Below are 24,438 nucleotides of genomic sequence, written 5' to 3'. Positions count from 1 at the left end.
TTGTCTAGGGAACAAGAGCATGTCGTTCAAGTTCATAGCCTGTGGTTTTGCTTCACTAGCTTGACTGACCTTTTAAAATACTGTACTCTTTGAGTGTAATCTTTGAATATTCTAATGACCTCTGCCTCATGGCACCTGTCACTCACTTTTCTGGCTTTCACAATAGTTCAATAATTTGGCTACGATGGCTTTGGATTAAGGACTGGAAGGGAAAGGAGTGGGTTTGCGCCCTAGGCACTCCCTCCTCTATAAAGCACTTTAAGAGTTTAATCGGCTGGATAGGGTACATTAGCCAGCTTTCCAAGAACGTCTCAGAATCTTGTACCTCTGCCTTTTCTGGAAATCCTATGAACTGTAGATTGAACCTACATGACCTCCCCTCTGCTTCCTCCTCTGTTATTGAGCTGATTGGCTAGTTCTAACAAGTGAGCTAATTTCATTTAATTCAGCTTTTAGCTCCAACACTGTCCTGGAGACCATTCAGTAACTTTATCTAAGTTTGTCCAAAGTAGGTTGATCTTAAAAGATAAAAGATATGGCGTCAATATTTTTCTTTAGTGTACAACTGCCTCTTTCAATTGCAAGAATAATTTGATACTTCTTGAACTCTGGTACATGAGCAAGGCCACGATCCATTACGCTCTTAATCATTCATCTAGCCTTGAAAAAGTCATGGTACGGATTGGATGTACCTACGAAACACGTGTTGGCTGCTTTTGTTGATGCTTTGATTATCTTCTGTGAAGCATTTTGAATAAATGGAGAAATAAGCATACATGGACTACAATTGATTGTGTATCTTGCCTAAAAGTGAAGACTCATTGATATTTTCAACTTGACCCTGTCAAAAAAAAATCTTTGGACTTTGTGATCATTTTATCACTTGTTTTACATATACTTAGGATTGTGCTCCCTCCTACCTTTTTTTTGCACCCAACAGTAGCAATCAACTGCAGATCCTGAGTTTGAAGTGGAGCCAAGAAGCAGGCCAAGGAGCACAATCCAACGAGCTTGTCAGCTTTGCAGGATCGAGAAATGTGCAGCATGCCCAGACTGCTCACACGCCACCCTCCAATTGGAGTCTCAAGAGCGTCACCCTGCACAGTAAAACTAGAGCTCCAAGGGGGAACGGCAGTGGATCACTCATTCCATTGGCCATCTCATCCATTAAGGCCCCCACGTGGGTGGGAAGTGCCATTTCAGAGGCAGGCCTCTAAGGACGGGCCGGGTGGTGCCACCATGTTTCTCAGTTAGGAAAGGAGGGCTGGGCATTTGAACAAGGAATGTGTAGCAGACCCTTGGGTCAGCAGTCTTCTGGGCAAAGAGAGAGCACCTACTTAATCCTCGGAGCACTCCAGTAGCTCCCTCACAAGCTATCTGGGCTCAGGGTACTTAAGAATAACATTTTGGCTTTAGGAGCCACCGGTTACTTGTGTTGCCGGCCATATTGCTTGGCCACGCCCAATCAGCATTGCATGGAAAACTGCTTCAACAGGTCATTTTGATATGTCCCAAAACATCTCATCTCAGTCACAATTCTGAAAACATCTATAGTTGATCCCAAGGACCTGGTAAACTATTGTGTGATCTCTAACCTCCCACTCCCAGATTACATTGTGAAGATGAACTTCCTGAATGACTAGCAATCGGGTTGCCTCTGCGCTGGCACCAAAGCTACCTTAATGGATATCGCAGTGACTTGCCCCTATTGCACAATTCTACACTTTAGGAAAGTGCCCCTTTTTGACACGGTCACCCCCATTTTTTGCCTGGTATTCAGTGTGATGTGGAAGTGCAATAGGTTCCTGCTGTCCATGTCGCCAGGGCCAGATCTTTCTCAAAACTGTACAAAGGATTACCCCAATTGCCAATATCTTTAGCACCCTCTGTAAGTCCCTAGTGAATGGTACCCAAGGCCTGAGGTACTAAAGAGGGCCCTCCAAGGGGCTGCAGCACAAATTGTACCACCTTAAGGGGTCCCTCATGCAGGGCTGCCATCGCAGGCTGCATGTTTTGGTGAACACAAAAGTGAAAACCTGGCATGACACACATCCCAGTGTGAAAACGTGCTCAAGCCTCGTCAGGATCCTGAAGCACTAGGATGCACACCAAAGAATTGTCAGTCAAACGAGTTCATACCTCTTATTTCCATTTTAATCAGGTTTAGTACATCAGTAATTCAAATGTACCCATGCCTTAATTCAAATAGTTCAACAACAGTTTCAACAGGAGCTGATCAGACTTTCCTCCAAAACACGCATTTGTTCACTGTTCTTCATAGTGCAGTATGGGAACTGTAGACCCAGTGCCTATCAGGCAAGACTGCCCTTCCTCAGCATTATGATTAAAAAAACATCCCATATGGGGATTGTGGATTAAACATAGAGGACTGTAACTAAGGGGAATATACTCAACTGCAAAATTAGGAGCCTGTTACCCGAATGATGAGTAACTGAATGACACACAAACAAATAATCTGGAACTGTGATAAGTGAGGGTAAGCATAATGAGATCCTCGGAGTATAAAACCTGTGATTGATAAAATGACCTGTGGTTGTGATAATGTAACATGCATTAATGTATTGGCTAAAATAAAACCGTAAATATCAAAGGTCACCAACTTCAAAATAAACATGATATCTTGTAATGTAATTTGAATGACATTCAATAAAGACATCAAATAGATGTACACAACCATATTCCTGTGTTTATAATAAACATAGTAAAAAAAGCGAACAAACCAAGTTATTCAAAATGGTGATTTCAAGTTTCTACCAATTGAAAAACAAACGTACTCTGTCCCAAAAACTTACAACCAAACACATGCAATAAATATACATAAAATTCTTGTGCATGCAACCACACCAACAGGCAGATTCATCAAAGCAAAATCGGCTTGCAAAGGGCCAGATTCTGAGAATCTGGCCATTTGCGAGCGCTATTTTTGCATTTGTGATTCATCATCCCAAATGCAAAAATCGCAAATCTAGAAATCGCTAAATTGCGAATAATTGAATTTAAGGAATCTCAATTTGAGGTTCCTTAAATGCAATTCATGAACAATTTTAAAATTGCGAATTCGCAATCTGGGGCCGCTATTTACCGCAAAGTCTAACTACGTGGTAAATAGCGAAAACTTAGAAAGATGCACTTTAGTGCATTTTTCTAAGTTGTATGTTACACACACACATGTCCTATGGACATGTGTGTGCGCAACACCAGTGTACATGACCATTTCAGGGGTGCTACAGGGTGTCCTTTGGACACCTTGGCACCCTTGAAATTGCTTCCTTATTTGCGATTCGCTAATTGCGAATCGCAAATAAGGAATGACTCCCCATTCATTCCTATGGGCCTTTAGGCCCATAGGAATGAATGGGAAAGCCATTCCTTATTTGCGATTAGCAATTACCGAATCGCAAATAAGGAAGCAGTAGAAATCGCAAAAAATATTGCGATTTCTACATGCATCCCGTTTTGCGAGTCTTTAATAGCGATTCCTTAAAAATCGCTATTAAGGACTCGCAAAATGGGACTTTGATGAATCTGGGGGCTAGTGTCTTAATAAAAAACGCTACATGAGTGAACTTAAATGTGCCAACATATAAACTATAAAATTCCTGCACCAAAGAAACGCCCCACGGCTTTCCAGTGGCAGATAAGTGCTCAAATTAAACGCGGTCAAACTAAATAAATGTGCTAAATTTAAACCAGGTGACGCATGCAAACATGTGACCGGGAACACTGAAAAAATAATAATACTGTGCTGACTTAATCCGTGCTAGATATGAAACCAAAAATCTCTCTTGATCTTTAAAAAACAACATATGATAAGAAATGAACATTTCCTGTGAGAAATTATAAACCAGTGATATGCGAAATTCGTTCTGTGTTGGCCTTCTAAATATACGCAATGTTAAAAACAATGCTCAATCATCATGAGACTATCAATATTCACAATATATCAGGTCTGACTAAAAGTGTCATAATGGTGTTTTTTTTTTTTTATTGAACAATGCGATTACTCTAGAATTTAACTGCGGGTGCAAACTAAACTGTGGACGGAAAATGAGATGTCATATAAAACCTTCATAGAATGCACTCCAGTCTTCAATGTTACTGTTGCTGCTCACAGTCAAGAATGTAGGGTATGCCACCCTGGAAAGTGCTCCATCCGTTCGCGTGAAATAATGAAAACATACTCAAGCCTCGTCACTCAGGCTCCTTAATCACCAAGATGCACAACCGAAGTATTGTTAGTCAAGAGTTCAAACTGCTTATTTCCATTTTAATCAAGTTTATATATAATGTAATTTGCATGACATTCAATCAAGTCAAATAAATGTACAGCCATATTCCTGTTCTAATAATAAACATACTTGAAAAAAGCAACCAAATCAAGTTATTCAAAATAGTGCTTTCAGGGTTCTAACACCTCATCTTAAACCCACACTGATTCTAGTGATGGATTTATTAATACCTGCACTCAGAGGGCTCCTTAGAGGTGCCTCCTGAAAACTTCCAGCCTCTGGTGTGCTGACTGACTAGTTTCTGCCAGCCTGCCACCGGAGGCATGTTTTTGACTTCTTAGGGTGAGAGCCTTTTGCTCAAGGAGCTCAGGAACAAAGCCTCTCCGAGTAGAGGCGGTCACTCTCCCCTCTCACCGGATGACCTGCTGATTAGCCTTCCTAGGTTAGCAAACATCAAAGAAGTTGCCGCGTTTCAAATGAAAATTTAGCGCCCGTCACAGGAGAGCAAGCCAGCTACCTTTGTCCAGAGCCCTTTGGCACCTGGACAGGCTGTATGATAATAAATAAAAAACGTGACTGCATATACATCTTACTATGACAAGGAAAAAGATTGCTAGGTGTCTTCTTGGCCTATTGTTGGTAGAGTATGCATACCAGGTGGGGTGGACCTCACCCCACCTGGCAGCGGCTCAGGTAATGAGGGAAGCACCGCTCTTCTGGGGAGTCGGCTCGGGAGTCGGCAGAGAAGTAACGTCGGAAAGAGCGGTGCTTCCCTCATTACCGGAGTCGCTGCCTGGTGGAGTGAGGTCCACAACTCCTGTGACTTGGTGAAATGCATATTCTACCAACAATAGGCCAAGAAGACACCTAGGAAATCAGGTTATCTTTTTCCTTGCCATAGTAAGATGTATATGCAGTCAAGTTTTTTATTTATTATCACTTTTCACTTTGCAGTAGCACAAGCAATTCCCAGGTCCTGAAGAAGGCAAGGACACAGTTGTCCAATACATTTGCTGAAACATGTCGACCATTACTTACACCTAGGCAGTTATTTGTTAAAAACTGCTGTTGCTTTTTTAACATTGGAGGAGTGGGTAGAACTAGAATAAAATTTCATATTGCTCCCTCACTCAATTTTATTTCACTAACATTCACACTTTTCTCACATGCACTGCAAATCAGTTCCCTTTCCACTTACCTGGTAGTTGGAGGTTATTCTATCAGGGCCTCCCTGGTTACCGGTAGGTTTCCAAGTGTTTGGTCAATAAGGACTCCCAAATGATGAAGGGCGGTTCCGTGTGGTGACTGATGGGTATCCTTTCTAGATCACATTGAGGTCAGGGTATCTTTCACCTTTTCACTTTCAATTTCTCTTGGTTGGACACCTTAGTGCTGTCAGGTTACATATCTCTGTAGACATTATAGTTTTTTTAGACCCATCAACACTTTTTGTGTTATCTACTTTAAGTAATGCCTTCCTGGTGTTTCTGAGTATTGGGTTTGTTACTTGTGCCTTTTTGTTGACTGTAAGAAGTGCTATTGGTTCCATGTTGCCTAATATGTCTCTCTCTACCGGCGAGTATTCCTGGTTGGGCAGGATCCAGTAGGACCCCTGTTTTGCTAGAAAAGCAGTTTGGAATGTTTTGCAGTCTGCTATATTTAGACCCCCCAGTTTCTTGTTTAGCCTTAGTCTTGTAAGGCATATTCTCGCTCTTTTCCCCCGCCACAGGAAATTGTTTATCATTTTGTCCAATTTGCGGTGGAACTCCTCCGAGAGTATGAGCGGTAGCATACTCGAAAGGTAATTGATCATTGGGGTGATCATCATTTTTGTAGTTTCTATTCTCCCTCACCACATCAGGAATTTAAGAGACCAGGCCTCCAGCAGTGTCTTTATCTTTTGCAAGAGTCGCTTTTCGTTTAGGTCAAGTGTTGATTTGAGGTCTTTGCCGAAATGTTTTCCCAGGTATTTAATGAATCTGGTTTGCCAGGCTAGTCCTCAGTTACCCAATATGTCTAGTGGTATGGATGTTAAGTGGCTTGCATTCCAACTTGTCCTTGTTCAGCTTGTAGCCTGAGTGACTTGAATACTTCCCTATGATCTCAATGAGGGCCACGGAGGAGGAGTCGGGATCTTCTGTGACTATAAGAATGTCGTCTGCATATCCAGCTAATTTAACTGTAACCTTATTTATGGTGATTCCCCTCATCTCTTTGCTGGCCCCGATACACCTGATAAGCGGTTCTAGGGTCAGCAGAAATAGCGAGGGGAACAGGGGGCAGCCCTGCCTTGTACCACATTGTAAGGTTAAGGGTTCCAATATCGCCCCATTGACTACTATTTGAGCTATGGGGTTTTCGTATAGAGCCAAATTTTTCCATGTGTACGCTTCTCCCAGGTTGAATGTAGGCATGCATTGCTCGAGGAAATGCCATGATACCCTGTCAAAGGCTTTCTCGGCAACTAGTGTGATCGTCACTGCCGGAACCTCCAACCTAGAGGTCCGTTCCAGTATGTGGCATAGGAGTCTGGTGTTATCGTGTGACATGCGTGTCTTGAGAACCCACCTGTGCGTTGCTTATCAGAAGTGGGAGTACCGTGTTCAGCCTTGTGTCTAGGATTTTGCGTAAATCTTGCAGTCTACGTTTATTAGTGAGATGGGTCTGTAGTTTTGCGGTAGCTGTGTGTCCTTGCCTTCCTTTGGTATAACTATTATATTTGCCTCTGCCATGGAATGTGAGACCGCTCCTGTAGCTTTGCAATGGTTGAACACTTTTTTTATGGTGGGAAGCAGTTGTGTGAGGAACGTCTTATAGTAAGAGGCCATGTACCCATTCAATTTCTCTTGAGCTAATTTTCCTACCCAGTGTCTTGGCTTGTTTGTTCATCATCTTTGGGAGTTTTAGTATGTCTAGGTAGGCTGTGCTGCCATCCTGGTCCAGTGTTTGGTCATTTTTGTATAGGTCTCCGTAAAACTCTCTAAATACTCTTAGTATTTCATTGTGACTTGTGTGTACTTTGTTACGTGAGTCGGTAATTGAAGAGATGGTGTGCTGTCTTTGTTTGTGTTTACGATGGGAGGCTAGGATCTTCCCTGCTTTGTTGGCCTCGCAGAGGTTGATTGCTTTATATTTGTACACCCACAGTCCGGCCCTCTCGCTCAGAATTTTGTTGTATTCGTATTTTTTCCTTGTAAACTCTGTTAATGCGCTGCGATCCCTTGTGTTCGATATGTGGGCTGCCTCTACTTTTTGTATTGCTTCTTCTAGTTTGGTCAGATGTAGGTTACCATCTCTGTTAATTTTGGCCTTGACTCCAATTATTGTGCCCCTGACTGTCTCCTTGAGAGCATCCCACATGATTCTTGGGGTCTGTGTCTATTGTGTCGTTGTGTCTAATGTAGTCTTTATTCGCTTCTGCTATTTTATTTGTGTTAACCTTGTCTGCCAAGACGTCACTGTTGAGTCTACATTTCCGTGGGAAGTCCTCGTTGTGAAGACTGCTCAACTGAAGACTGATGCATGAGTGGTCTGAGATAGTTCTGGTTGCAATGTCTGTGTGTTCTATTAAGTGAGTGTGTGAGCCTGTGATTAGTATGTAGTCTATTCTGCTGTACGAGCTGTGTGGGTTGGAGTAGAATGTGTAGTCTCTAGTATCTGGGTGCTGTAGTCTCCAGGGGTCCTTTAAATTGAACCTGGTACATAATTTTTTTAGGGTGTTGTGAGAGTTTGGAGGGAGTGAGTGGCACTGAGATTGTCCAGTGTGTGGTCTAGCACTAGATTGAAGTCACCCGCCATAATTGTTAGGTCATTCTGGGGGGTTGTCTCTAGTCTTTCCATAACCCCCTCCCAGAATGCAGTGTCTGTGTTGGGGCCGTAAATGTTCACTACATGTATGGATTCCTCCCCTCTTTTGAATTTCTCTATTAGAATCCTCCCGTCTTCGTCGGACTGTTGGCTCTCTATCGTTAGTTTCGAGTTCTTGTTTATCAGAGTGATTACTCCCCACTTTTTTCCCACTGCTGGTGAGCAGGCCACCTGCCCGATCCACCTCGCTTTGAGTCGCTCAGCATCTTCCACGGCTAGCCTGGTCTCCTGCAGCAGGAAGACGTCTCCTTTGGTCTTTGCTAGGTAGTCTAGGATGTTTTTCCTCTTGACTGGGTGATTCAGGCCTTGGACGTTTAGGGCGACTATCTTTAGGGTAGATGTCAAGGAGGGCGTGTTATTTTGGGTCATTTGCTACGGTGATTGATCGCTGTTTTCCCTCTCTACCTCTTGCTGTGTGATTTTGCCCCTCTTTTCTGTTTGGTTAACTCTGTTGCTCTGTGGGTGGCAACTATACCCCCCCACTGTTGGGCCCGCTTTCGTCTCCCACAGCTCTTGGTTCCATGTACCTTCTTGTATGTGAAATGTAGCAAGAAAGATTAAGGTAGGATGGAGGACAGGGGAAATAAATAAGTGTATATAAAAGACAGACAATACAAACCTAACTGACAACCCCTCCCCTCCTTCACCCCCTCCCTCCCAAACCCCCTGTACTCAAACATCGTGTTCCAGGCATGCGACGGCACAATCCTTTGTCCGTCCCCCCTGGGAGACTCTAAGCCCCGTGATCCGAAGTTAAATCTACTATTACCCGCCTCCCATTCCCTCCTCGCTTCCCCTCTGACCCTACTTAGCATTATGCACTTTTTAACTTGATCTCCTCTTCTCTGAGAGCTGTTATCTTTAGCCCCTCTTCCCCGCGCCCTCCCACCAGATGCTCGTATCTTTGCCAGTCATATATAAAAAAAGGAAAACAATATGCTGTTGATTTAACCTCTTTGTCATCACCTGCTGCCCCGTTCAGCTTGTTTTGATTTCTCCCACTCTCTTGTGGTCGAAATGTTTTGGTACACCTCACTAGACCAAGAGTAGTGTTGCATCAGCTTTGATTAGTTTGAGGTAGACACGCTTGGTCCTTAAATTGATTCTTGAGGTAGGTACCTGCTTCTTTCTCCCTGTGGTAAATGCTGCTGTGACTCTGCTTGTGCATGTGTGCACTCTTATGTAGGCAAGTTTATTTTGCTCCTACGGTAAATACGTGTGATCTGCTTTATTTACTGTTTAGTGTCTGATTGTGCTTGTGTTCATTCTAGGTCTTCGTTCCTCCTGCTTATTCCATCTTAGTTCCGGTGCAGCTCTTCTCTTGCTCGACATTGCTTGCGAGATTTCCATTTCCTGATGTAGTAGAGTATGCTGTGGAAGCCTCGCCCACTCTCCTACCATATTTTTAATTGCCTCTTGTCATTGTCCTAGGTAAATGCTGGCTTCTGATTCAATATGAGGCTCGTTAGTCCCTCCTTGTTACTGCCTTGTCGCCATTTGTTACCGCCCATAATGACTGGACCTTTTTCTTTGTTTACGGGCACTTATGGGGGCAATGACCGATGCAATTTGTTTGTATTTGTATTCTCAGCACAGCGTCCACTTCTGGGACACCGTGCTCTGTTTAATTGTTGGATTTTTGGGGGGGAGGACTTTTATAGTGAGCGCTGTGCCTGCTTCAGGGACACCGCGCTCAGCGTTAAAGATAAAAAAACAAAGAAAAAAAAAGAAAACAATAGTTGGGCTCAGTTTTAAACTTAACAATTTGCAATGCAATAGGTCTCGACTTTACATGAGTTTAAGCTATTGGCATTGTAAATGACAGTGCCTTTTATTTATGTTTTAAAAAACAAAAATAATTGACATTGTCATTTACAATCCCAATAGCTTAAACTCTCGTAAAGTCTAGACCTATTGCATTGCAAATGCTTTTTATAAATTGGTGTGGATCTTCTTATTGAGTTGTGTGTTTCATTTATTGACTATTGTGTGTAATGCAGATGTCTTGCACTCTTCTATGATGAGTCTAAGGCTGCACGAACACAGCCCCTAGAAGAGCACCTTGGGATTGCTGGAGCAAGCCCCTTCCACTTATAAGAGAACCCCTGTACTCTTTACATTATAGGTCTCATTTTGATATATACAAAAAACAGCTGCCTACATACACAAACAGACATTTTAATCCTTTTCTACCTATATATGGCATAAGCCTCAGGAGTCCATGAAATCAAGTCAGTAACTTAGCAAAAAATAGCTAGTCACTGAAGCAGCCCCAGGGGTGTACTGATAATTTCTCTTTTATGAAGAACATAAGCCCAAAATCAGTACCGGACTACTAAACCACAGCACTTATGGCTTCATAAAAGGTGCTTACTTTTGTATTGGGTGCTGGTGAAGGTATTTGCACAACAGCAGCTGCAAATTCAAATCTACATGGATGACACCATTCTTCATAACTCTTTAGATGGCAATCTGGGAGAATGAAACAAGTTCACCACCTGCTTGAGCCATAAGTACCAGTGAACAACCTGCAAGAGGTCTCTGAAGACCTTCTTCTCCTTCCAAGAGTAATTTATAGCTGTTTTGTCCTGCGCCATTTCTAATGCCTGCAAACACTCCCAGAACTACACCTAAACTATGTATGAAGATCTTTTGCATTGTTCTTACTATACAGTCTTCACTGCCACAAAACTGTCTGGCGTGCCATAATGAACCCACTATCAATGTGCCCAGCGACAATCCAGAGGTTTACAAAACACCTCATTAATTTAATAAATAAGTGTTAAATAATTGATCCAGGGAAAGATAAATATTTATCTGTTCCCTCGTTTCAGGGCTTCTTCTCTTTCTCAAAATGGCTGCAGTAGCCTAATCTTAAAGGGTCTAAGATAGTTATAGGTGAGCCTTTATTTCTGCCAGTGTCTGACTCCCATTTGCTTTAAAAAGCTGTCAAGGTTGGGAATTCCCAATTAATGAGTCCAGTATTAAGATTTTAACTGTTCTCTCGAAACATTCTTAAATTCTAAAGAGGAGCAAGTTTTGTTCTATTTTCCACATGTTCCGAGGTGCTATGCAGGATCTTTACTCCTGAAGGCATATGAATTTAGAACTTAAAGCATCAGACTGTCCTTACTTTTTTTTTTTACTTTGCTCATGTCTGTGTCTTGGTTGGACTTCTGATCATATTTCTAGAATACCTAGCACAGAATTCACAATTCATCTTGCTCCAAAACGCTGCAAGAGCCTTCCATAAGATATAGCACTCTCATCCCGAACCATCTTCATCAATGCAGTAAATAAACATCTATTCAGAAGATGTGATTTTAAAAAGTTGATGTAACTGGAATCCTGTGACACTGACTGCAAACCTGGAGATTGCCAATCAAAAAATCGGATTGTAGCTAGGGAAAGAGGATTTTATTCTCCAGCCCTCCCCATTCTGAATGAACATCCCTAAAATAATATAGTATACTATTTCTCGAAGTAGCCTTCACTGGTCATTGGAGAACCCAGTTTTAAGGTCGTATTTTGTTTATTGGGATTTTTATTTTTGCTTCCAAAATCTTCTTTATTGTACTGTGACTAAATTTAACGTGGGTGGAGCAGAACATCTGAAAGATGTCACCAGTGTGTGAGGCATTACAGAGCACTCTACAATGCAGGTGTCTTAGTCAGTGAAGGACCTTCTTGCACGGACTTTCGTTGGTGATGCTCCCAATGAAACTATGAAAGACAACAGATTTAATGTTTCTACCATACCTTTACAGCGCAAGATGTGCACAGCATGTGAATCTGCCTATATATGCCTCAACACTAAGGTGATCTGTAACTAACACTTTTCTGTTGTTACTGTAGTTGGTCATGGAGGATAACCATGACCAACTACTTTAAAACATGACCTGTATCAACACTAACTTGTAATTAAAGACCATTTATAACAACCTACTCATGTTTTTCTTTTCCAGCGTTGAAGTGATTCGTTTGGGTCAAAGTTATTTTATAAACTGGGACCTACAAATGTACTATACTCCGAAAGATACTCCAGCAAAAGCCCGAACCACAACTTTGAATGAACAGCTCGGACAGATAGAGTATATCTTCTCAGATAAAACAGGAACACTCACACAAAACATCATGCAGTTCAAAAAATGCTCTATTAATGGAGAGACATATGGTAAGTTGTAAGCATTGGTTACATTTAATCGGCAGTGCCAATTTAAATCATTAACTTTTCATTTTTGTGTGTATTTATTTTTATGATTGAGAAGGTAGTCTGGCATAAACTTGTCAATATTATTTTTTTAAAGTAGCAATTATTCAACTTCTAAATGCGTTCAACTGAGTTTTAAAAAGAAAAATGTTGAATAGGTGCAACATGTTTCTCAGTCTAGAAAAATCAGCCATGTTGGTATTTCCCCCATTTCAAGTCATAGGTCAACTACCAAAAATGTCTGCTCTGCTATACAAGAAAGTCAATAGGCTCTACTACAGGCCTAGCTGGAGGAAATCTTGTGACCATCTACGATAATGCAACCTTTTTGTCATGATCGAAGATAATGATCATTTTAGTTTAGGCATCATCTTAAGGAAAATAGGTTTGCTTAATATTTTACAATGGCATATGTTTTATTGCTATTCTACTTTGCAGATGCCTGATCTCTGACACACAAACCAGACTGCATACAACAAGGCGCAGTTCCATCCTTTAAGAGCAGATCCTCTAGCACTTAAATTTGACACTAAAAAGTGTGGCCAACATGTCTAAACTGTGTCAGCACTGTGCTCGATTCAAGGCTCGAGATTCTATGCATCAAAGTTGCATGCTTGAGGGCGTGGTCTGCCGTGCTGCGGAATGGCCGCTCTGTGAGCGAGCTCCGTCGGCCAAGACATCATCCTGCATAAATCCGAGCAAAAAGGAAGTCGAGGTCATGCTGTGCACGACTCACTTTTAGCGGAATACATGCTGTACTGAGCGGCGACACCCTTGCCTGTTTACCCTGCTCTGGCGATACGCTACGAGCCCTGCTGTGTGGACAGCGGCGGCAGGGGCGCATTCGGGTGCCGGGCAGAAGAGCGGCCTGAAATACTAGAGACTGTTGAAGCCGCGGTCTCAGCGGGAAAATTTGTTAAGAAACCTGGAGCCTGTCCGCCCTCTGCTGCAGTGCTGGATGAGCCAGAGGTGCCGGAACGCCCCGCAGTGCACCCTTACAGACACACACGGGTAAGCTACGGTGGTGAGGGATTTGCGGGGTGCTCTGGAACACGAGGGCGCCATTTTGGGCTTGCGCACTGTGCTCCGTGAGCACAACTTCACCCAGTGCGATAAGACTGGAATTATCTGCTCAACCCCCGCGCGCTTAATAGGTGTCAGATGCCGCTGCGGACCCTGTAGATGATGATCCGCAGAAAATAACTACTTGCTGGCCTGCCTACGTCTGCAGTTGCGGTGTGCTGGGGCCTTCTTGCGCATATAGCAGAGTTGGCGGAACGCTGGGCTGGTGCCTTTGGGAGGAGCAGCTGGAGGCTGGTGATTGGGGGACAGAGCTCTCGGCGGACTCTCTACCACATTGTACCTCTGCTGACGAGCAACCCTAACGTAGGGCGCTATATCCCACGGACCGGCCCGGCTCGGCTCCTGAGGGACAGTGTGGTGCGGACTTTGATTGTGTTGAGTGCCCGGCTCCACCTTTTGCAGGAGGAGAATGACCCGGCTTATAGAATCAGACCCTGAGCATGGCGCAGGGGGGCCTGCTGAGGGAGACTAGGGAGAAGACATTTGGTAGCTCATGCTTGAAATGAGGTCCAGCCTCTGCACTATTGACGCCAAACTGGATACTCTGATGACCCAAATGGAATCTGTCAAGAATCAGGTGGTAGTTCATGAGCATCGGCTGGATGTGCTAGAAAACCAAACAGACTTCCATGAGTTCCTGGCGGAGACGAAAGAGCAACTGTTACAAATGGATAAGTTATTGGGTGTCATACGTGCCAAGAATGAAGATTTGGAGGTGAGGTCCCGCCGCAACAATTTGCGCATTACCTGTATTCCGGAAACTGTGGCCATCTCCAAAATGGAGTCGGGAGTGACGGATCTGCTGCGGGAACTCTTTGATCCACACCGGTCTTCACATCCTGGCGAGACTCCTCAATTATCACGACCCAGGATATGATTTTGCGATTTTGCGACAGGCATGTGAGATGGGGAAAATCAGGCATAAAGGGAACCAAATCTCCTTTTATCCAGCGGTACAGTCGGCGAGACGCAAGTTCTTGCCCGTAAAACGAGTCCTTATGCAGGCAAACATCCCCTGCTCACTGTTCTACCCCGCCAAGCTTAAAGTGTCACATGATGGCTCTTCCCACTTGTTTACTGACGCCAAGTCCGCGCTTAAGTTTGCAAAATATATAGGAGGTAAGCAGGCGAAGAGAAGGCCTAGATTGGAGGACTCGACTGAAAACCAGCTAAGTGACAATGATTGAGGGCACGCTGAACTTGCTTTGTATATCGCTCAGGTTTTTCTCCTATTTAGGGGCCGATTCCGATTCGGGAAAAACCACTCCGAATAGCCGTACAGAGCGTTTTTCCCATATGAATCGTACCCTGCAACCTCCCCCGTACGTGCGATGAAGTATGATTCATACCAGGAGCAGGACTGAATGCGAATCGTACAAAGACCGTATGACTCTAATCTCCGTACGATTCTCCCTCGGAACCCGCTGTACGCGACATCCTTACGGTTCGAAGCAGGTTTTCCCGACCCAGCAAGTACGATTCGTGTCTGGTACGCACTGTACGACGCTTTTTTTACGGGAGCCAAAAACATCCAGAGATGCAGAGTAGGCCTCGAAACCAGTACGGAACGCCCCACCCCCGGGTACGGTGCGTACACCCCATGTCTGCAGGGGTATGGTTCGTACCCCTGCGATCATGGGGTGTATGCACCGTACCCCACGACATGGGGTGTACACACGGTACCCCATGATCACAGGGTAACTCACCGTACCGCTGCGATCATGGGGTGTACGCACCGTACGGTGTGTATGTGATTGTGTGGTTGTCCGTACGAATCACCCTTACCTGACGTGGACCGTACAAATCGCGTCATCATACCCCGGTCCGGATCGTACTCGTCGGGTCGTACGGCATGTTTACAAATCGTACGGTTCCCTGTGAGGGTCTGTGTCGTACGGTTTCAGCCTTGCAATTCGTACGGTTTAAGACGATTTGGACGGATTGACGAGATACGGATCGTACTATGCGATTCAGACGGACGCTTTTTTCCCGAATCGGAATTGGCCCCTTAGTTTGTAAATCTATGGGTTCTGCTGTTTGATACCTCGTTCCTTGCCATATGGTGACCGTCCTGAGCTCATCAGAAGCGGTCACTCCTCACGCTGCTCCAGGCTCTGTCTGGTATTGTAGCGCTATACTCCCAGACCGCTCTTTGTAATTTAAAGCCATAGCGCATCCTGCATATAATTTGTGCCTGATTGCTGATTGCATTGATATAGTAACGCTGTTTGCATTTATATCATAGCGCTGTGTTGCTGAGGTGCGCATTCATAGACATTCGGTTGTGCTTTGCTGCCTTTGCCTGAGTTGCTAATTTGTACCTGGTTCTGCCGGTGCCACTGGCCATTTCATAGCCATTATCAAAGTTTTGCCCCTATCTCGTCCTGTTAGGCTTTTGGCTTGCTGCCATTTTGTGGTTTGTTGTTCTGCCTCCCTGCCCGGCTCTCCACCCCGCTCCTGCCTCCCAGCTGCTCCTCCTCTCCCCCGCCCCCTCCACTATCCACATATGACAGATGCTTTAGCGCACAGCATTCACGCGCAGCTGAAGCGCCGAAGGTGCGCCAAAGGTAAGCCCGTCTACGCCCGTCCGCGCCTGGACCGCGCCCAGTGCCAGACCCCCTGGCCCTCGCAAAATCCTCTCCGCCCGCATTACATACGACGCCGCAACCCTCTCAGCCCTTAACCCCGGCCGCCCACCAAACTGCTACCAAGCCGCCCCAGGACACACCCATGGACCCTTCACCTGCCACTCCTGCAAATTCGCCTGCATCAGGACCCACACCAAACCCACAAACTCCAAACAGAGCTCCGACACTAACCACCTAAAGTGCATCCTGCTCAACACCCGCTCGGTCCACAGACACGCCATTGAACTCTGGAACCTACTCGACACTACATTGCCGGACGTCGCCTTCCTTACAGAAACCTGGATGAACGCCTCATCAGCTCCCGACATCGCCATAGCCATCCCGGACGGCTACGAGATCATCCGAAAGGACCGCACCAACCAAACAGGAGGAGGCATCGCCATCGTCCATAAGAACACCATCCGCATCACAACCAATTCCGACGATTACCTCGCTACCGCCGAACACCTTCACTTCCAGATCCACACCGACCCCAAGACCACACTCAGAGGCACCCTCATCTACAGACCACCAGGACTCCGCGCACAATTCAGCGAAGAAGTCACTGACTTAAATCAGCCCACACGCCCTCCCCTCAGAGGACTACATGCTACTGGGAGACCTCAACTTCCACCTGGAAAAGAACAACGACAGCAACACCACCACCCTTCTGGACAACCTGACCAACCTCGGACTCGAACAACTTGTCAATACCCCCACCCACTATGCCGGACACACGCTCGACCCAATTTTCACCTCCAGCAAGCACATCTCCTTCAATCACACCGCAGCTCTCCACTGGACGGACCACAGTTGCGTTCACTTCAACTACAAAAAGACCACAACCCACAACCCCCCACAACCTATTCCCCGAAGAAACGAACAAAATTACTACCGACCAGCTCCTCACATCACTTCACCAAAACCCTCCTGCCAAATCATCGGACCCAAACCAAGCAGCCACCAACCTCACACAATGGATCACCCACAGCGCTGACTAACTAGCACCCTTGAAATACCAAGCAAGGTAGCAAAAAAGCCCCCTGGTTCAACGATGACCTTAAGAAATCCAAGAAGCTCTGCCGTACCCTCGAGAAAGCCTGGAGAAAAAACCCAACCACTAACAACCTGGCCACCTTCAAGAACGCCACCCGCAAACACCACCAACTGATCCGATCCACCAAGAAATCAGCATTCAAGGATCGCCTTGACAACAACGCCCAAAACAGCAAGGAACTATTCAACATCGTCAAAGAATTTACCAACCCCACCGCCGGCACCAACGACATCACTACCTCCCAAGACCTCTGCGACTCCCTAGCCTCATTCTTCCACAACAAAATCGCCAACATACATAACAGCTTTGGAACCCAGTCCGAAGACCAGTCCACTCCACCACCCCCGAACCAAAACCGCCCTCCAACAAGCTTTGCCCCTGGAACCCAATAACCACTGAAGACACCGTCCGCCTGATGAACTCCATCCACTCGGGATCGCCAACCGACCCATGTCCCCACCACATTTTCAACAAAGCAGACTCCATTATCGCACCCCATCTCCGTGACGTCATCAACTGCTCCTTCAACTCCGCTACCTTCCCGGAAAGCTGGAAACATGCCGAACTCAGCGCCCTTCTGAAGAAACCCACAGCAGACCCCACTGAACTCAAGAACTACCGCCCCATCTCGCTCCTCCCATTCCCTGCCAAAGTCATTGAGAAAGCCGTCAACAGTCAGCTCGCCGCCTTCCTCGAATCCAACAAATCCCTCGACCCCTCACAGTCCGGCTTCCGAGCCAAACACAGCACCGAAACCGCCCTCATCGCAGCAACAGACGACATTCGAACTCTACTGGACATCGGAGAAACAGCTGCCCTCATCCTACTTGACCTCTCCGCAGCCTTCGACACAGTCTGCCACAGCACCCTCATACAACGCCTCAGCAACGTCGGAATACAAGGAAAAGCATTAGACTGGATCATCTCGTTCCTCGTCGAAAGAACCCAGAGAGTCCGCCGCCCCCCTTTTAGATCAGAGGCCACCGAAGTCATCTGCGGCGTACCACAAGGATCATCACTCAGTCCCACCCTCTTCAACATATACATGAGTCCCCTCGCATCCATCGCACGCCAACACAACCTCAACATCATCTCCTACGCAGACGACACCCAGCTGATCCTCTCCCTCACCAAAGACCCAAACTCCGCCAAAACCAACCTACATGAAGGAATGAAAGAAGTAGCCGAGTGGATCAAGAACAGCCGTTTAAAACTGAACTCGGACAAAACGGAAGTCCTCATCTTAGGTTCATCCCCCGCTGCCTGGGACGACTCATGGTGGCCACCGGCCCTGGGAATCGCACCCATACCTACGGACCACGCACGTAACCTGGGCTTCATCCTGGACTCCTCCCTCTCGATGAACAGACAAGTCAACGCCGTCTCATCATCCTGCTTCAACATCCTACGCATGCTCAGAAAAATCTTCCGCTGGATCCCCACCGAAACAAGAAAGACGGTCACCCACGCACTGGTCACAAGCCGACTGGATTACGGAAACACCCTTTACGCCGGAACCTCAGCCAAACTACAGAAAAAACTCCAACGCATCCAAAATACATCAGCCAGACTCATACTAGACATCCCCCGTCAAGCTCCCATTTCCGGACACCTGAAAGACCTCCACTGGCTCCCCGTCAACAAGAGAATAACGTTCCGTCTCCTCACCCACGCACACAAAGCCCTCTACGACCTAGGACCCGAATGCCTCAACACGCGACTGTCCTTCTACACCCCCACCCGCCAACTACGATCGTCCAATCAAGCCCTCGCCGCAATTCCGCGCATCCATAGATCCACCATGGGGGGAAGATCCTTCTCCTACTTAGCGGCCAAAACCTGGAATTCTCTCCCCACCCACCTCCGCCTTACACAGAACCACCTCTCCTTCAGAAAGCAACTAAAAACTTGGATATTCGATAAGTAATGTACCCCCCCTCCCCCAAGCGCCTTGAGACCCTCTGGGTGAGTAGTGCGCTATACAAATTTTTGAACTTGAACCATTATTTGACAATTACTGCTGGTTATAATTGTGCATTGGAAGCTTCTTATATCTGTTCCGTGATGGCCATGCATGAGATGGACAGATGACCCTGGTTGCTGTGGGGAAGGTTTGATTTCTCGGCTATTAATATAGGGTAGGATGCTATTGGTTGTCCGCTATCTTGTCATGCTGGAATTGACAGGGTTGGGGAGCCGTGGAAGCAACTCACATTTAGCCAATATCTGGTTCTCTTGTTAGGCAGCAGACCTAGCTCTCTGCAGTTTCTTGGCCACCCTGCCACGGTAGGGAAGTGAGCCGGTGCTCCCACATCCCCATGGGAATTTTCCTGAATGTAAGTTTCCTTCTATGTTGTTGGGTGGGTTCTCTTCAACCTGATTGAGGGGTTGGTGTGGGTGGGGGGCAGAGGGTTGAGAATGTTAATGTTTTGCCAGTCTACCTGCATGCTATTGGATGAATTACACAGCCTGGCTTGCAACTATGATGTGTTGCCCTGGACACTGTGCTTTAATACATATTGCATTCTTGTATATCACGATAACGGCCTGAATTTCCTGATGTGGTACATTAGAAGTTTAAATGATGGCAGAATGTCCAGACTCGTACATGCCTACTTAACACGATATAGTTTAGATATATTTCTACTCCAAGAAACCCACCTTCACTTCAAACCCTCCCCAAAGCTCAAACATAACAGATGGGGCTATACTTAGTCTTCGATCTATTCTAACTACTGTCGCGGTGTGGCAGTACTGGTTACGTGAAATCTTGACTGGAGAGAGAGCGGGTGGTACACACAGACCCTGGGGGCAGGTACATTATACTATTGGGATAGCTGGGTGGTGTTCCTGCTGTACAAGTAGCAGTATACGGTTCTAATGTAGACTCTCCTAATTTCTTCCACGATATATGCACAGGCAGGGAACGGTGCAGACTCTTCATCTTGCTGCTAGCAGGGTCTTGAATGCCATACTTGCAGATAGCAACTTCATTGACATCTGGTGCTTGAGGAATCCCTTGTCTGGGGAAGGCACTTGCTTCTCTGAGCATCACAAAGCCTGGTCCCGGTTGGCCTTTTGGCTGTCATCTAGGGATGTGGCCAGTTGGATTGTGGATGTGTCGCACTTGCCACGGACTGTCTGATCACGCCCCATGCCTACTGCGCCTGATACTCCCTGACTCCGTGAAGCAAGCGTTTTCCTGGCGACTCCCTCCACATGCCTTAATGGACGAGGTCTTTAAGGAAGAAATACGGACTGACATAACTGACTATTTTATTTTTCATGCAGGATCTGTCGACACAGAAGCCTCTTTGTGGGAGGCATTCAAGGTGGTTATTGTGGGTCAATGTATCGCTGCCAGGCAGGGGTGCTGAAAGCCATTAGGAGCAAGCTGACCTCACGTGAAGCTCAGATCAAAGACCTTAAAACGCAATGGTATTCTGCTGATACACCTGATACTTTGGCTCTCTTGAAAACCAAACTGCTAGACTATGCCGAAGAAGCGCAGAGAGAGGTGAAGTTTCTTGGGAAGCATTCAGAAGTGTTTAGATATGGGGAGGGAGACAAACCGGGAGGGACACTTGCTGTTATGATTCGTACCCTGCGGTCCACTACTAGAAGGAGGTACTATTAGGCTCCCTGTAGCTATTCTTAATGAGTTCACCTAGTTTTACTCTTGGTTATATACGGCCACTCAGGATAATTGCCCGTAGGGCATGCCAGCCTTCCTCGACTCCTTGGAGTTCATTTGGTTCAATAACAGACATAGGGAATACATGGACATCTAGTTTACTGTGGAAGATGCCGCTCAGGTGATTAAAGATCTGCCCCTGGACAAGGCCCCTGGGTCGGACCGGTTGACGACCGCCTTTTATAAAAACATATGTGGAGGTGCTAGCACCTCGTCTGTTGGCGGTATATGTGGAGACCCAAACTTTGGGCATACTGCCCCAAATGATATGGGAGGCGATCATTATTACTATTCCAAAACTTGAGAAACCAGGCACTGAGCTGGATTCATATCAGCCTTTGTCACTAATTAACGTAGATGTTAAGATCCTGGCGAAGTTAATAGCTAATAGGTTACAACCCATGACCCCCCCCCCCCCACCCTTATTGCTTGTCTGGACCAATCTGGATTCATCCCTGGGAGGTCCACCTCTCATAATCTTCGGACCGTTTTTTCGGTTCTGCACTATCTACACCCGGATGTGCAGGCTGCAGCAGTGTTCCTGGATGCCACTAAAGCCTTCAACTCACTTGAATGGCAATATCTTTTTGCGAGATTAGCCAGGATGGGGTTTAGTCCCATTTTTATTAATTTGATCTGGTTATTGTACACTGGGCCAACCGCTCGGATATGGGCTAATGGTCTACTGTCAGATCAGTTCCCAATCTCGCAGGGGTGCCCCCTATCCCCCTGCTCTTTGCCCTTGAACCTCTAGCTACACGCAACAGACAACATCATACGCCCAGCGGGATAGGGTTCAGTACTAGAAGCCTCCTTATATCGCTCTACGCGGATGATGCTTCTCTGCATATTACAGACCCTGCGACGAATTTAGACACCATTTTAAGATAATTCATTCAATTTGGAGGGTTAGCCGGCATATCCATTAATTGGGCTAAGTCAGTCATGTTTCCCCTGACAGACTACACTAAGGCTGTGATTTCTGAGTTCCCGCTGAAATGGGAGGCTGAGAAGGTCAAATATTTGGGCATCTTGATTAGTCGTGACCTACAGGAGGTGTGGAATTTGAATTATGGCCGAGCCATAAATTGGCTGGAAGATAAAGTTACACTATGGACTAAGCTTTCTTTATCTTTAGCAGGGAAGATCGCCCTGGCAAAAATGGTAGTATTACCTAAATTCCTGTACCTTTTTGTTAATTTGCCGATCATACTTGCGCATGCCTTTTTCAAAACATTACGTTCTCTACTGATCTCTTTGGTGTGAGCGGGTGGGCAGGCTACAGTGTTGTGGGAACTACTGTCCCTTCCGTTAAAGCAGGGAGGTATGGGTGCTCCGGATATGAAATGATGTGCACTCTGTGGGCAAGCACATTTTTTACACTATTTTGTTCACCCAACACCATTTCAGCCCCACATGACAGTGGAGACAGACGCTGCGGCGCCAGTTCCTATCTGGGTGCACTATACCTGACATATCGACGCAAATTCAACTGTTGTGGGATCCGGCATTGCCCGTTTCGTCAATACAGCCTCATTTCTCATGTGTAATGCTTACTTGGTGCAGTGTCCGATTCACATCGTGTGACCCTCAGAGGTGAAGGCATACCCAGAAGGGTGCTGCATTCTACCTTGTGTGGCACTGCTGAACCTGTGCTTGTCTGTGACTGTCATTGCGTGGTGTGACTCGTATCGATGTGCACCGGACATAGTACCTCATTTCCAGGGAGGTACTAAGCATGCAACTCTTCGTTGTGTGAGCCCAGAGTTTTCACACCAGATGTTGTGCCCAGATTGCCTGGGTGTGACTTTGAGCGACTTGTGCTAGGCAAGGTGTCTTTCTTCTGAAAGGGGCCCGCTACATTCCCCATTCATAGCTTGTTCCTTTTGGGCCCTCAGTGTGGCGGACCAACTGCCCTCTCCTCACCCAGGCCCCTACGACATTGGGTGGCCAGGTATTATTGCTCAGATCGGTCCTGGGTATGGAGAGTGACTGATTGGATTGAAGGGACACTTCTCAGTAGCAGGTGAAGAAACTGCGTCACACCCATGTTTCGCAGAGGTGGGCTGATGCCATGAGGCGCCTGGTAGAACCCTTTTGAGTGACCAACTATTGCCTTCTGCCTACTTCTGCTTTGCGTCCTGTGGGTGAACTTCCTGAGTGGTGGCCAAACCCCCCCGTTTGATAACTGCTTCAAATGTGTCTACTTCCTACTTCCCTGGGACCCTAAGTGTGACTTCGGCCGTGTGTGACCTAGTCTGCTGGGAGGGCTGGTTATTTCCAATATGTGGGCAAAAGCTAGCCGGGGTGAGTTGGAGGATGGACGGAGGCTTTGGCCACAGGGTCTGCTGTGTGTTACCAATTGACCGGCTGGATATCTGTTGCACTGCACTACAGTGCTTTCGGGGTATTTGGACTTGCCCGATATCCATTTCACAGCGTATTTTGTGTATCTGTGTGTGTGTATGAGAGTGATAGTTGAGGGCTGCTTGTGATTAATGGTACTGGCCAGCGCAGTTGTGTTACAGGTTGGTTTCTTGCTAGAAGAACACTGCATTTGACATTTGTTTTATCCATGTAGCCTTGGCCCACAGTGCTGTTTAAAAGTGTTATAATTGTATTTATGTACATATTTCTAATGTCGTAACCTGCGGTGCACACTGACTGTCTGGTATTGTATTGTATACTGGTATTTAGACCTAGGTTTGACAACGTGTTGCACCGCAAAAGGGTGCTGGGAGGGGGGTAGAGTAGGATCTAAATTAAGTGAGCACACTACTAATGTAATTTCATTACAGTTCGACCTAGTACTGCCAGTAATTTTTCCCTTGCTCACTTTGCCACTGGATTCAAGCAAGCCTGGCTGAAGACGTTCTTTAATGCCAGAAACCGGTCTAGGAAGCTTGTTTCCGGTCCAGGGAAGGCATGGCTTGGCAGTTCGGGCTGGACTGTTCCCATGGGGCACAGGGTCAGACTGATTTCCATATGGCCATGTCTGAACTGGGGTGGCAGAGTGGGCTAAAGAACGGTGATGGATTAAACCCAGATCTGTTTACTGGGTGTGAGTGTTTGATTGGTTCAGATGCTCCGTCCATCACCACCCCCTTTTGTACCGCAGAAGTATATGATGTTCATATTGCGTTGATTATTGTGTGTTGAATACAAAAATAATTTACACACATCGCGTGTGAAGTCTCTCTTGTGACGCTAGGTAGATTTTTTGTGAATACTTTACACATTGCCTCTGTTTTAAGTCTGACTGCTTAGTGCAAGCTACCCAAGGGTCGGCGCAGGCTATACAGTGAGTGTTATAACCCAACCCTGAAGGGAGTGGTAGGTTCTGCTTTAGAAATGTGAATCTGGTAGAAGAGAGGTGGCTGACCCCTTCCCCCCCCCCCCCCATTTTCCATAGCCCTTTAGCACTCGAACAGGAGGGAAAATTAGCTCAGGTAGGCATGCCCACCCCCAGGCTAGTACCACCCAAAAGTTGGCCTAGCCAGCTGTGTGTGCAGCTTTTCAGAAATGACCATCTTTGGGTACGCACAGTAAGGAATTCTGGGACAGGGGTATGCCCACTACCCTTTCGGCTACTACCCTACACTCCCCTAGTGCCCCTAAATTTTGTATTTAGGGAAGCCCCTGGCACCAGA

The 24,438-nt window shown here is 46.2% G+C and overlaps 1 protein-coding gene across 3 annotated transcripts in view; it reads left to right on the top strand.

The window, feature by feature from the left end:
* ATP8B1 (ATPase phospholipid transporting 8B1) overlaps nt 1-24,438 on the top strand; it is a 557,465-nt gene that overhangs the window by 302,049 nt on the left and 230,978 nt on the right. For all 3 annotated transcript variants that reach the window (XM_078674864.1, XM_078674865.1, XM_078674863.1), the window contains exon 13: nt 12,083-12,291. In XM_078674864.1, coding sequence (XP_078530990.1) covers nt 12,083-12,291 — 209 coding nt within the window. The remainder of the gene's footprint in view (nt 1-12,082; nt 12,292-24,438) is intronic.

Source organism: Lissotriton helveticus, chromosome 2_1 (genome assembly GCF_964261635.1).
Source record: "Lissotriton helveticus chromosome 2_1, aLisHel1.1, whole genome shotgun sequence".
NCBI lineage: Eukaryota > Metazoa > Chordata > Amphibia > Caudata > Salamandridae > Lissotriton > Lissotriton helveticus.
This window is presented reverse-complemented; position numbering and strand designations above follow the sequence as displayed.